The sequence below is a fragment of the Labrus mixtus genome, chromosome 21, assembly GCF_963584025.1.
Source record: "Labrus mixtus chromosome 21, fLabMix1.1, whole genome shotgun sequence".
NCBI lineage: Eukaryota > Metazoa > Chordata > Actinopteri > Labriformes > Labridae > Labrus > Labrus mixtus.
In genome coordinates this window covers 19,411,829-19,426,531 of record NC_083632.1, presented here as the reverse complement: position 1 = coordinate 19,426,531, position 14,703 = coordinate 19,411,829, and the positions used below count along the sequence as shown (strand labels likewise).

The 14,703-nt window shown below is 41.5% G+C and overlaps 1 protein-coding gene across 1 annotated transcript; it reads left to right on the top strand.

Annotated features, from left to right (window-relative positions):
- Nucleotides 1-398: 398 nt before the first annotated feature.
- ubtd1b (ubiquitin domain containing 1b) lies at nucleotides 399-14,452 on the top strand. The gene is made up of 4 exons (XM_061028262.1): nucleotides 399-1,064; nucleotides 8,530-8,757; nucleotides 8,861-9,018; nucleotides 10,375-14,452. The coding sequence occupies exons 1-4, from the start codon at nucleotides 983-985 to the stop codon at nucleotides 10,645-10,647; spliced, it is 741 nt and encodes a 246-aa protein (XP_060884245.1). The 5' UTR covers nucleotides 399-982; the 3' UTR covers nucleotides 10,648-14,452.
- The last annotated feature ends 251 nt before the right edge of the window (nucleotides 14,453-14,703 follow it).

Genomic DNA, 14,703 nt, shown 5'->3' with positions numbered 1-14,703 from the left:
TTTTATTAATAGGACGGCAAAGGCACATCGCAGTGTTAAATTAAGTATGTGTATGCTACATGATAGACAATATAATGCCAAAGTTTAGATTGAAAACTACATTTTTGTTGGAGTTTTTGGTGTTGCCTTCAGGTGCTGTCTGAATTCCCCAAAATTACAGACTTCAACGTAGCAGGAGTGGAATTATCTTATTATCTTTACGTGCTCTCTCTCTTTTTGCGCCATGTGTTGTTATATTAATGTTAACGACTAATATCCATAGTTGTAAATATACAACTATATGAAACCTTCTTCGGTGTCGAATTAATGTGTTGTCTCGTCCATTCATAATTGCTTTTCGCCTGACGTCAGAGAACCCAACACCTGACTGCTCGCTTGTGCGCAGGCGTGAAAAAAAAAAGTTCGGTGGTGCTAGCTTCACCGCTAGTTTACAAAGAGGGAAGTAACGTGTGGGGGGTTTAAAGAAAGGGGGTCGGGGAGCATTGTTACAGATTTGAGTTGGTGCCCCAATGGCTGCTGAAAACTGTATCTATCCTCAACACAATGGAGAAACTCAACGCCAGAGAAATACCACGAGTGCGCGGAAGTTTGTGTTTATTGATGTGGTAGCTAGCTAGTGGCCCTGCTAGCCTGTTAGCGAGGTAGGTCCGCCGTGTCTCAGCTGCGGAACATCAACTTTTACAACTCGTTCATCTTAACTTACAAAGTAAGAGAGCTGACAAGCTGCCGGAGATCTCTTAACAGTTGAAAAAGTTTGGTAGATGTTGCACCGGCTTACTGGTTTGGCTATCCAACTCTTGTAAGGTTATTGCGGGCCACGGTGCTTCAGGTGAAGATCAGTACCACTGTGTGCCTCTACAAATGATCAATCAGGTCGATCAGGACCCTTCCTACCCATCGGACCTAGTTAATCGTCTTCGTCAGTAATGGGCCCCCAGTTCAGCTAGTACAACGCGTGGAAACAATCAGCAGCCCTTTAACTATGGGAGGATGTGTGGGGAGATACTGGGAAGGCTGGGAGGACACACAGAGCAGAGGCTCGTCCAGGAACGGGGGACGAGGGGGTAAGTAAAGACTGTTCATTGTTAAGTGTGTGTATATTTGACGTGCTTCACTTTATCATGATTTTTATTTTATTTTAACACACACATATGCTGTTTCCGACATATATTCCATGCGTGCATTTATTTAACTCTTACAATTTACAATAACTCTTCCCACAAGTGGAAGTGTAGATACTGTGTAATATTCTATTATTGTATTTTTTTATTTAATTGATGTAAATATTTTTGATTTTTTAACTTCTATTTTTATTTATAAGATAAGATATACTTTATTCATCCCAGCAGGAAAATTTAGGTGTTCCAGCAGCCAGCATACATACAAACACACAACACAACACATATATACATACAAACAACACTTATATACATACATATCCCACCCATACAAAAAACGTATGGATGGTCCATGTGCATAAGTAGCTGTTACTCATAGATAAATTAGATTTATTAGATAAATTTAATAATTATATTCCTGTTTTCTTGAGCTGCTGTAACGCAAAAATTTCCCCCATGGGGGATCAATAAAGTTAATCTTTATATTTATAGCATTTACACACCACATTTAAGTGTTAGTGCACATCGATGCGCAAAACAGCACTAGAGATGGTTAAGACTCTCAATATCCACTCCTTCTTCTCTCCTTCGGACTCAAATGCATCTCAAGTGACAACTTGTGATTGGGTTTCACCTCCTTTCTTACCCTTGTTTGTCTGTATACTGCTAAACAGGTGAACTGAGGACTATTTGATACATCACCCCGGGTGGTCGTTGTTTAGGGATTCATCACAGTGCATACTATGTAATCCCTGCATACATCTGCATATTAGCACGCTTGGAAAAATATGCATACAGACGTTTTTCTCATTTAGGTGGTGAATCATGTTGTAAATCTGCAGTGTCTGCAGAAAGAACTGTCAACATCCAATACAGCAGAAGGACATAAACAATATTGCCTTTTGGGGGATTTTGGATAGCCAGTCTGTCTGATTGCTGGGGTCATATTCTTAGTTGCATGTGTAACCAAAATGCACTTTCAACTGTGTTCAGTCTGTTTTCAGCCAACCAGCACAGTGCGTGTGTGTGTGTGATAGCTGCAGGACAATACACTGGTCAGCTGCTTTTTCCTGCTGCTTGGGAGTATTTGCAGAACTTGCCAGCACACAGAATGTGTTACTTCCTTGTATTTATGAAGTTGAGCACCAGGGCATATTTTGCAGACCCACTCTCACTGAATACTGCCAAATGCACCTCCCCTAAAAACAGCATTTTCCATACATTGTGTATATATAAAAGGTCAAGCAATTTCCTCAACCCAGTCATTTCAAGCCTCACATCCAATTCTGCAAAGCTAAATTTGCTGTGCTGAATTCTATCTCGAATGTGATTGTAGCCCTTTGATCACTTTACCACATTGTGGTTTAAATGGAGAGTTAGCCACCACGCAGAGGTTGAATAGCAACACTGAAGCTGAGGTTACATTGATTCCAATTATTACAGATATGTTCCTTGTTTACAAGAGGAACTTGAGGTCATGTCAACAATAATGACTTACCTTCCCAGAAGATAACATTCCTCTGAAGATAAACACAGGCAAACTGCCACGTTTTCTTCTTTTACATTTGTCTCTGACAGAGACAGAGAGAATTTGGATTGCTGCTTCAGCACTTAGCAAGAATAAATGTTTCATTTACAGCCAGACTAAACTGAGTGACCGGGCGCCGCACAGCTGAGTTGGCAAACTGTCTGAATTTCTGCATAGTTTCGACACAAGACAACAATGTCAGTGATGTTCAGCATGGCCTTTTATAGGTTGAGTGATATATGGGGTCTTCACTTTCATCATATGACTATAGATTGGACATTAATTGATTTGCTTATGAAATAACTTAGGGTGGGAAACTATTTGTGGGCTCTTCAGAGATGTGGTGAAATCTCTGCTGAGGTCAGATACTTGATCTATGTTACCAGACAGTTACACCAATACTTTTCAGCTTATTTGCATTACTTTCACATTGACATTGAAGCTCCCTTTGAAGTGACTGTTAGGAGTCTTAAGGATCTGGTTTTTATTTGGATTCACGATTTGTCCTCTTTGTTTGCGCTGACTGTACTAATGGAAGATTTGTGAGCCTTTATTTCCCAGCAGAAATAGGCTCAAGTGTAAATCAGAACTATGGCAGAACATTTTAAGATGAAGTCCAGCTTTGTGTCATTAGCTTCAGGGAAGTTTCGGGAGCCCCCTTTCACCCCTGGCCATGGGGCCGCGTTCCAAAATGAACATCTAGTTCAGATTTTCCAAACAGATTTTGATCTTCATAACCATTTGTCTGTCTCTGTTACCTGCCAGTGATGCCAATATTTGAAGTTAAGGCCGTTACAGCAAAGAGTCCCAGGTTTCTGGCTCTGGTTGCAATTCCCCGCCCTGATTCGTAAGACACTACAAGCTAGGCCAGGCGTCGATCAAAAAGAACAAGTCCCATCATGTCCCACTGCGGCATTGACTGGCTTCTTTAATGAGACTGTATCTTCTCTGCCTGACACACCCTCGTTCTGACAGACCGCCATGTGAGATGAGGAGGACAAGTACAAAAGAATGCTCCTGAGATATTAATCTATAGAATAGATAGAGTCGGACAAGGAAACGCTACTGTCAATTTCAAAATAAAACACAATATACAGACTCATGTTCTTATTTGTGATCACTTTATCAATATAACGTCAAAACAGGCACCAAACTAACAACAAGGCAACCTCAGAAAGACAAAATAATATTTTGTTACAGCTGCGCTCACGCTCCAGAAACTGACCCAGACGGGCGCTCGCCATACCAAAAGCAAAACCGTGGCTCTGATGGAACACAGTGCGCACAGACTCTGTTGAAATTGGCAGTTGTCCCATTTTCCACTTTTTGAATGAGAAGAGAAATATACAGATTGGTCAGTAGATATACATCAAAGGTTGTTTGCCAGAAACTAAACCATTCCACTAATTTGCACATTCTCGCGTCCTTTCTCCTTGACTGACCCTGAAATCATTTTCCCGAATAAGGAACTATTTTCCAATTCCTTAAATGAGAGAGACGAGGAGAGTGGAGGCTCGTTGAGGAGCTCAGAGCGACTATACACTGATGTTTCTCCGGAAGTCTTTTGCAGCTTGTGCTCAGTACCTGACGTCGTGTCAGACTGATGCTGTGAAGTGAAAGATTTCTCATTTGGCAAATTCCTCTCATCCCTCCCCGTGTCTCTTCCTGGCGTCTCCCTTTCAGTTTCTTTGCTGGGAGGAGCTAAGACCGGAGGGAGCGACACGAGTGAGGGACACGAGGGGACACATTAGTGAAATGAGTCAGACCCCTTGAGTGTTGGGTTTACCTGGAGAAAAAAAACTTGTAATTGAACCTAACATTTAGCAAATGAGCTTACTTTGAAGACACATGTTCATAAGCCTCTTTGGTGTCCAGCTTTATTTCCAATGTAATGCTGAAAAATTAAAGAAGCTCTGCAAAACATCAGCATTCTGTAAGACAGGAAGTCTGGATTGTTGGAAGCTATGAAGCATGACATCCTGTGATTATAACAAAAGTCCTGAAGTCGTGTCTAACCACATCCCATTTATGGCAGCTGTAGCTCTTAGGGCTGAGTGCTCTGTTCCGTGCTCAAGCCTGTTACACTTCCTAGGCCCTGGCAGGGATGTTAGAGGTATGCTTCAGCATGGTACATTTTATGCACAAGCACGGGCAAGACACGAGGACGGCCTTCATTATCAAGGAATCCCTGAGTGTTATTATAGCTGTATCTGACTCAACAGCCACAAAGTTAGTACAGTTCCTTTCTTGTTCTCTGATGTGTGGACGCAGACTCGACCGCGCTTCCCTTTATTTTTGAGTCTGCTTAGTAAACATAGCAAGCTTCATGATCACTTAAATCCGTAAGTGTTTTGTACAAGAGTTAAACGTGCTGGTTTGCAGAGGCCCGGTTAGTCCTGGAGCAGTGTGACTGCAGGCCAGCGGGGGAATGTGAAGGGGGGGAGACAATCGTGCACCCTCTATTCACTAAACCCAATGGAGAATTTAAAGATCTTTTAGTCCATCAAAGGTTAACAGTCGTATCAGTTCTTTGAAACATTTTGTGCCGTGATGGTTGGCAGAAATTAGCGAAAGGATACATTCCATTTTCAAATCGTCTGGTGAAAAAGTTTTAGAAGTAACATTATGTATACTACAAATGTCTGTCTGTGTGTAGAGTACCTTATCTGTAGGTGCAGAAAGCTGAATGGACATTGTTGTGATAAGATAACCACCAACAAGGATAAGACTGCATGTGTTTGGTTGAACTTACATCCTGAGTATGAAGTCAGCCTGTGTCTGGTAAAGAGTGCATTTCCCCTTTATTGATATGCTCCAGACATGTTCTTTTATGTCTGCTTTTAAGAGGGAAAGATGAACACAGCCCAAATGTTTGACTTGCGTCATGTTTGGAGAATGTTGGAGGCTGTGAAATGTCTTCACAGAGCCAAAGCAATATTATCACAGCTGAGGATGGTTTCCCCAGGAGCAGGTCATTCTTGAACAACTCTGAGATTTTCTTGTTTATGACACACTTTATCAACACATATATATATTGAACGGGATATATGATAGCCCCATCACATGGCACCTGCTTTTATGAGCCCAGCTGGAGGGAAACACCCTCATATTGCTTCATGTTTTCAAAGTGCATTGCCTGAATATCTGTGTCAGTGTTTTCTCATAACCTCGAGTTTGTAAGTCGGGGGTTTTGGTCGGAGTTCGGTTCACTTCCAGCTCTCGGCGTCTTGCTCTAGCTCTACCTCACCCTTTCTTCTGATGAATTCTGTCAAAAGTCCTGAGCTATGCATTTCAGCTCTTCAGAACACATATGTTCTCCGTCATGTTGACTAAATGTGTCGCTGAGAGATAACCAGTCCGAGCTCTCAGGAGGCATTGAAAGACTGAGGCTGAAATTGTAGGATTGCTAATAGAGGTGGGAATCACAAGGTTACTCTCGATATGATATGCAATACGTGGCTTGATAACAGTAACATCACAATACAGCCATTCTGCAGTGATTGATATAATCAGAGATGTGATTCTTCCTGGTTTATCCAGAATTCTTAATTTTCCAACCTGAAAAGTTGATTTATGACACTTCAAGTATCCATGAAAGTGATTCTCAAACATCATCTACTTGGGCAGACCGCCCAGGGATATTTACGACTGACTAGTTATACTTGCACGCTATTTTGCTTTTGTTTACCCCTCTGATCACCATCAAAGTTCAATAAACTAATGAGCAATCTTCACTGTACGGCTCAAATCCATTTTGCGAGTAGCGTCAGTGTGCTCTGTGGGTGATCAGAGAGGGAGAGAGAGAGAGAGAGACATCTGCTGTTGGGTCTCTCCATTGATTGTGGTGCCACGTGTCTTGTTATGAACCTTCTAATGTCATTGTTTTAATTGTTTCAAGAAGCTTGTTGTTGCTGCTGATGTTGTTCTGCACTCGTTTTGCGATGTCATCACAAGAAACCTCCCTTCACAAGCTCCCCCCCTCTCACCTGCTCTGATGTAGAAAAAAAATACCTGATTCGATTTTAAATCTCCTGCACTCTGATCAACAGAGAAGAATCTGAAATAGGGAATTTATATTAAGATTTAATGCTAACCTGTAAGTTAGAGCTCGACCGATTATTCGGCCGCTGATAATGTCGGCCGATATTAGCATATGAAGTGGCTTGGTATCGTTATCACAGATGTGCTGATACTACTAGATTTAGCACTCTTTTAGTCTTCACCCATAGAAACCACATTCACAAACTAATGGCAGAGGCTGCTACTACATAAAGTGTCAAACTGCCCATCACTACTTTTCCATCAGCTTGCATTGACATGCTGGTTGTGCATTTGGGGTTCAGCGTCTTTGACATGTATGACTGCAGGATCAGGGGATTGAACTACCAACATTTCAGTTGCGATACAACAGGCTCTGCCAACCGAGCCACAGAAGTGCCTGCTAATAGGTGGAAGCAGCATGGCAAACTGTACAAATGTAACAAAACCCAAAATGCAGCACCTGTAAACTTTAGTATTTTACATCTCAGCTATAAAAGAAGGAGTCACTTCTGCTTCTGTGTTGCAATAGAACATATTGCAAAACTGGTACCAGTGTATTTCAAGGGATTGCATCACAATTAAAGGCAACAAATGTCACATACCAAAGCTGAGGAGCCTACAGTGTGGGTTCCCTTTGAGACAAAACACACTTATGGCACTGCACGGGCTCCATAATTACAATATTTAAGTAAAGTGAGGACATTTTGGGTTTGGAGTTTTATTGATTGTACCAAAAAGATATTTGATGATGTCATCTTGGACTCCATGTGAATATATTTCTCTAGTTAAGATCCATATTAGAACAAACAATTACACTAGACTGTCTTGTACTATAGAGTAGATGTTGCACTCTAACCTCGGTGTCTACCTGGGTTGTGGCGAGGAGTCCCCTTTGATCTACTGAAGGATTTCCTCCCCTTCAAGTGCTAATCCTACACCACCTCACATCCTTCAAATTACTCCTCCTAAGCTCCTGCACTATAAATAATTAGTCTGAAAGAAATGCAACCCTGTGGATGTTTGCTGTCTCCTCTTGTGCTGCTCTTCGTTTACATCAATGACTGGTGCCTCTCAGACTTTTGTAAATATAAGCTCAGACTAAACTTTAACTTTTTCTTAAAAGTACTTAACAAGTGTCTGAAAATATAAACTGAAGTGGCGGTAATTGGCAGCCACGACGTAAACATGTTGTTAAAGTGGATTCACAGCGTTTCCTGTTAAAGAACTACTGGGAAGAAGATCTGCTGCTGATGGCTTTTGGTTGCCAACAAGTTGCAGATTTGAAATGTTTGGATATTTTACTCCTGACCTATGTTCAGATATGTTAGTTTTCTCATCTGGTTCTAGCGTATTGTCTTTGTGTGTGACCCTCATTCCTCCACTTGCATAAGTGCTCTCCTGGCCAAGGTGTGATGTTAATATTGAATGTCGGGAAACACAGGTAAAGTTACAAGACAGATTTAGGCTACACATGCTTCATGCATATTGCAAACTCTGAATGACCTCCTAATTTTAGATCTGGATAACAGAGTGGGGTGAGGTGGGATTTCTATGTCTCTGGTAACGGTTAACGGTTCTCTCTGCGGCTTGTTTACGAGTTTCACGATGTATGGTCCAGTCAGGTTTGATTCATATGGGAACATCATGATATTCATCAATCAATTTGCTGATACTTTATATTCTGATGTACACAATCATCCACTGGTGACACTGAAATTGGAGACCTAAGCAAGCTAAGACATCCCTTTTGAAAAAATAAATTTCTGGTACAACAATTGTTGTCCGTCCCAACCAGAAGAAACCCCAGGCCTGATCTTCCCTCTCTGCTCCTTCTCGTCACAGGACGGAACGAACCTCTGAAGAAAGAACGTCCCAAGTGGAAGAGCGACTATCCCATGACGGAGGGCCAGCTGCGGAGCAAGCGGGATGAATTCTGGGACACGGCCCCGGCCTTCGAGGGCCGCAAGGAGATCTGGGACGCCCTGAAAGCTGCAGCTGTAGCCCTGGAGTGTAACGACCATGAGCTGGCCCAAGCCATAGTGGACGGAGCCAGCATCACACTGCCACATGGTGGGGACAGAACACACTGACTAATCATTATTAGCAATTATTTTCTCTATTAGAAGATTTTAAATGGCAACTTTGTCCGTATTTCTTTAACACCCCTCTCCAGGTACTCTCGCAGAGTGTTATGATGAACTTGGGAACCGCTACCAGTTGCCCGTCTACTGTCTGGCTCCACCCGTCAACCTCATCTCAGAGCGCAGCGACGAAGATCCAAGTGACAGCCCCGAACCCCCTGTGGCCCCCAAAAAGGAATTCCAACTTAAGGTACAGCAAAAATATAGCTCTTAATGTTATTTTATTTTATTTTTATTGACTTTGCTCACTTTTTTTTTGTGAATTAAAGCATTCTGCCAAAACAGTCTTTGTTGGTGTTTTCCCCAGCAATATTCAGTGTTACACTTGACTGTTAAAAGAAAGGATGAGATCTTTTTAAAAAACAATACTTGCACATACAGGGCAAGATCAGCAAAGCAAAAAATGTGCTGCTTTGTCCACAGGGGGCGCCAAAATCAAAACAACACAAAAGTTCCTTACACAGGGGTTGACATTAAGTTAAATTTGCCCTCCGGGCCACTGCTTTTCAAAAATCACTTTGTAGCCGCTGGCCCAGGAACGTTACTTTTGATTCAAAGAATAACAGTCACCAATTTACTCTTCGACCATTCTGATGCAAGATTAAATTACAACTTTTATTTAATTAATTCAGCTCTAATGATAAAAATATTTTGTATTTTTCATATATTTATGTGCTCATGTTTATTCACCATGCTGGTAACTGTAAGAGTCTACTTAATCTGATATTAATATGAGGCTGTGATAGAGCTGGAATCTCTCCTTCTTTCTTCTCTGTGAGAAACTCTTCATCCTTAGATCTTTACTTTAGGAGCTCTCTTAAGGGCTAAGATGCTTTGTGAATAACTTTTATCTTTACCAGGATCTAGTCTTTAACTTTAACGTGTTCCAACTCCTCCAGCTGTCTGTCACTGTGGCTCAAACTTTTCTCCCTTCTGTTTTCATCATGCTGTCACTCTCCACTCTTCCGGTGATTGTTTTCCTTTGAATGCTGATTTAAGCTCGGCTTTTGTTGGGATCTGATGGTTTTAAGACCTTTAAAACCTGCACTAAAATCTGTGTGCGAGTGCACAATTCGAGAGTAGCGAGCGCGCTTGTGGTAGGCTGCCTTTCAACTGTGACACACAAGCACGTGCATGAGCGCTTATGATATGTTGATGCTGTAGCAGTTATTAGCGCAACGTTTAAAAAAATTACTAACAAAACACCGGTATGACAGGAAAACGCTGTGAAATTGAGTCTATTTTTCTTTTCAGGCAGTATTTTAACTGTCCTGAGCAGGCCAGCTGAACGTGTAATCAGCTGGCCCGGACTCTGTCAATCATTCATCCGGGCCAGCGGGCCAGTTATAATGTCCAGCCCTGCCTTACACATACAGGTTCTTTAAGTTTATTTTGAAATAGTTTGTTGTTGTGTTATATAAGTCATATCATATCTGAATGCTACTAGTCAGTACTAAAGGTTAAAGTTCATATTTTCCACCAGAGATACATTTTGCCTGCGACTCTTACTGCTTTCAAACTGTTATAATATTTCTTCTTCCTTTAGGTGCGGCTCTCCACGGGTAAAGACCTGCGCCTCAGCGCCAGCATGGCCGACACCATAGGGCAGCTGAAGAAGCAGCTCCAGGCTCAGGAGGACTTCGACGCCACTCACCAGCGCTGGTTCTTTTCTGGGAAGTTGCTGACGGACAAGACACGGCTGCAGGACACTAAGATCCAGAAGGACTTTGTCATCCAGGTCATCGTCAACCCGCAGGCCCTCCAAACCCCCAAGCAGTCACCGACCACCACCGCTGCCTCCACTCCCGCCTCTGAATAATCGAAAGATAAAAGAGGATAGAGGGAGGGAAACGTGCAGTGTGTTGTGAGTAGGATGGCAGAGATTAAAAAAAAAAAAAAAAAAAACAAAGACCAGAGGTGCCTCCAATTGCTGGATTTTTTAAAACCGCTACTTTTATTGAAAGAAATCAAACTGCGAAGGTACGGAACTCATCTGGAATGAAAACATGAGGGAGAAACTTAGAAGTGCTGCTTTCTTTCATCTACCACATGTCATGTACCTTTTCTCTGTGTGAGTCTGCTGGGTTTGTTGTTCTAGTGAATCCAGTCTCCACACGATCTCTGAAAACAGCCGTCCTCTTTCTCTCTGAACCATCTCCCAACAGAAGCTGATCATGAAGCTGTGCAGCCTTCCAATCACACACACATCATGCTGCACATCCAGGCCTCTGACTCTCACCTGTATCTGCACTGACACTAACCAAGTGCCAAGGGAAGTATTGCTGGGTGGGTGTCTGTGTTGGTTCAGAAGCACATCACTACTATGATGCCCATGGACTCGGCACTGCAATCTTTTTGTCCACAGAAACAGAAGAAGGGGGAGCCGAGAGGGAGAAACTGAACTCTTTTTGTCTCTCTTTTATTGAGGAAATATTATAAACTGAGCTTTTTTTGCACATTCGAATATTACTATACTTTTGTGGTAGTTTGTGTGCCTTTTTCAAGACAAAAAAAAAGGGTTAATGTCCAGAAAGACGCTGGTTTAGACTAAGACTTCTGTATTTTTTCAATTCAGGAACTTTGAAATGGATCCAAGCTATTATTGCTGCCTTTTTTTAATGATTTCATGAATCTTGCAGAGAAGAGAATTATTGTGTGGATGCTTGTTAGTGTGTGTTGTGTGACTGTGTGTGTTGTGTGCCTGTGTGTTGTGTGACTGTGTATGTGTCTGTTTTTGGGCAAAAGGAATATATATTCGGCCCACGTGATACATTTCAGTTTGACGTAGCTTACATAGACAAGACTGTTTCCTTGGTCATAGCTCTGCATTCAATCATATCATACACTCTAGGAAAATGCAAAAAACGATGGTATTAAAAGCTGCATTGTTGACCACTTTATAATCACTAGACCACTAGGGGGCAGCAACACAGTCCTGATAGACTCAGTTCAGTAGTTCAGGGCTGGTTCTCCCCCTTTTCTTTTGTCTCCAGCTGATGAATGTCAATCCAGCATTCATTCTCATGTCATGTTCATGTAGAAACATTTCTGTTACATTTGTTGAGATAATGTTTGACTTTCTTCACCAGCAGGCGGATGACATGTGTTCAACAACTACATGGTTTTTCTTTTCGTTTTTTGGGGTCGGTCGATGAACCAGAACAATGAGCTGCAGACTGTAAAAGTCGTAAGATTCTCAGTGGGATGAGCAGAAAACTGCGACTCCTACCAGAAATATTGTTGTTTTTCTATATCCTGAAAACATAACTCTGATGATGTGATGTCGATGTCATTAAAGACACATGCACACATTTGAAGCTAACATCAGCAGCCAGGGAGGCTCTGCCATGTGACCCTATCACGTCCCAGCATGCCCTCATAAGGGTTTAACTGTCAGCGTATTTTGGCCTCTGCAGGGTCTTATTTCCCCGTACTTGTTTTGATCATTTTCTCATAATGAACCCAACTTTTTAAAAGTGAAAAACTTCACTCCTATAGTGCCCCTTTAATTAGCTAGAAGACAGTCAAAGCAACAGTTTCAGATGTGAGTGGAGAGTGAGGTGGATGTGTGATAGCCTTTTCTGATAACAAGCAACGTTATTAATATATCTGAAGATCTTAACATTAAGTTCTAGTTTATGTTTTAACCTGCAAAGGAAAGGCTGCTCTCCAGACTATAAGCATGGTGAAGCAAAAATAAAACACCCTGCTTTTAAAGTTTTTAAATAGTTCTCAGGTGAATTCTTTAGGTAGAAAAGAGGCTCAGTAGAATATAGGACTAGATAAATTAAATAATGATTATATATTTATATACATTATAAAGATTTACCTTTCAAAAGTCAAGACCCAGAGTTACTCTTTGCACAAGCTATGTTGTGTGTTTCTCAGTTTGACACTGGCCTTCTAGCTGAACGTAATACATAAATGGAGAGCTTGTCACCAACCACAGCGGCTGCCTGCGGACTCAAACATGTCAGCCACCTTCAAAATTACCTCAAATTTACCCAGGGTGAAGATCCCATCGAGCCAGACAGGTATATACTGTGGATAGATTCCACAGTACATATATATATATATATAATTCCCACTCTCTCTCCCAGACTTCTAAATCAATCCATTGTCCTATCTCTAAAATATAGGCATGAAGGGCCCAAAATAAACCTGTTAATAAAATCCTCAGCTGTACTTTGTAATTCATACTAAAATGTTAGCATGCTAACACACTAAACTAAAATGAAGAACACATCAGCAACATGTTTACATCATCTGTGTAAACACATTAGAGGCATTTACATTTCAGATATTGGTCGTTTAAAGGTCACTTATTATTCAAAATACACTTTACCATTCTATTCAAAAACTTATGTGTCCCCAGTCTGTCTACAAACCACCCAAATAAGAGAAAAGTCTGTCCATCTTTAGTCTGCTCCACTTTTTAGAGAATGTGTGCTCAAACAGGCCATTTGGAGATTTTCCCTTTGTGACATCACAAAGGTCAGTAACCCCTCCCCCAGTTGGGTGACACTCCTACAGCTAGGTGTTTGTTCTGCCCTCTGAGTCCGCCTTGTCACTGTAAACAATTGGGCAAGCCCCTCTAGAGGGGCGTGGTCAAATACAGCTCACTAACATTTAAAGATACAGACACAGAAACAGCCTGTTCTGAACAGGGCTGAAATAGAGGGGTTTATAGTCATGATCAAATACAGGATCAGAGTGGATTTAGAACAAGAAACTTCACACACATGTTATCGGGAGCTTTGAGACTTCTTTACACTTGTTGAAGAGGAGGAGAATATGTGACCTAAAATATGAAAGATTGAATTTCATATTTATTTTTCTTTCCTAAACAGGACCCGTAAGGACACACAATCCCTACTCCTCCTCTTGACACTATCATGTCATGTGAGTTTCAGATCTGGGTTACATCCCATAATATTCACATTCGGGTGAGAATCGAGAGCTGATTTGTAAATGAAGCCAGCATCGTCCCTTGCAAAGTTTGGTATTTTGTGTTTTCCCCGACATTCTGGACAATACTTCAGCGTGCATTGTTTTCATCCACCGCTCCTGTCCTTCATATCAAAGCAGTTCTGATCATGGAGGGAATGAAAAGCAGCCATCAGTGTGAAACCTAACTGAGCCACAGCTCATCACATCAAGGACATGTTTAAGTTTATATACACTTTCCAGTCTTTGGGCTTTTTTCCACTGTGTTCTAGCTAATCACAATCTTCCGGTTATTTCTGGGCCTGTTCTCGTTTTTTTCTGTGTTCGATGGTTCTTCTGGGGACGTTTCTAAATCATTGTATGCAAACTTGAAAAAAAAAAAAAGCCTTTTTCTCTGTATGTGCAATACAATAGACCTAGACCTCATATCATTGTTTGTTTTGTTCGTCTGACTCTACAGACTTCATGGAGCACCAGCTTTGAGTGTTGTTTAAGAAATGTCAAAGTGCAGGTGAAAGCCTGCTCTGCTCTGACGCCTGTGTCAGATAATCAACTGTTTCATATGTTCATGTTTGTCACTTTGAAAATGTATTTTCTGTCGTTGTATTGATCTTTACATTGACTGTCACCTTTCACAGAGTAATTATCTACACATTAAAATGCCTATACAAGTTTAATTTCCCCTCTGTGTCCATTAAGCACTCCGCCCTCTAGTGTGGAGCTTACCGTGTCGTTAATGTCGTTTCTAAGCTTTGTTGACAACTTTATCGATAACGTCTCCTGTTACAGCTGAGGTGAGCAATGGGATGGTGTGTGTCGTCATTTCTCTCTCTGCCTTTGTGCCTTTCCTGGAAAAGTCATTAATGACCTTTGTTGAATTATAACTTTAGTTTACAGCATACTAGAGCAATGTGAAACAAAAGGGTTT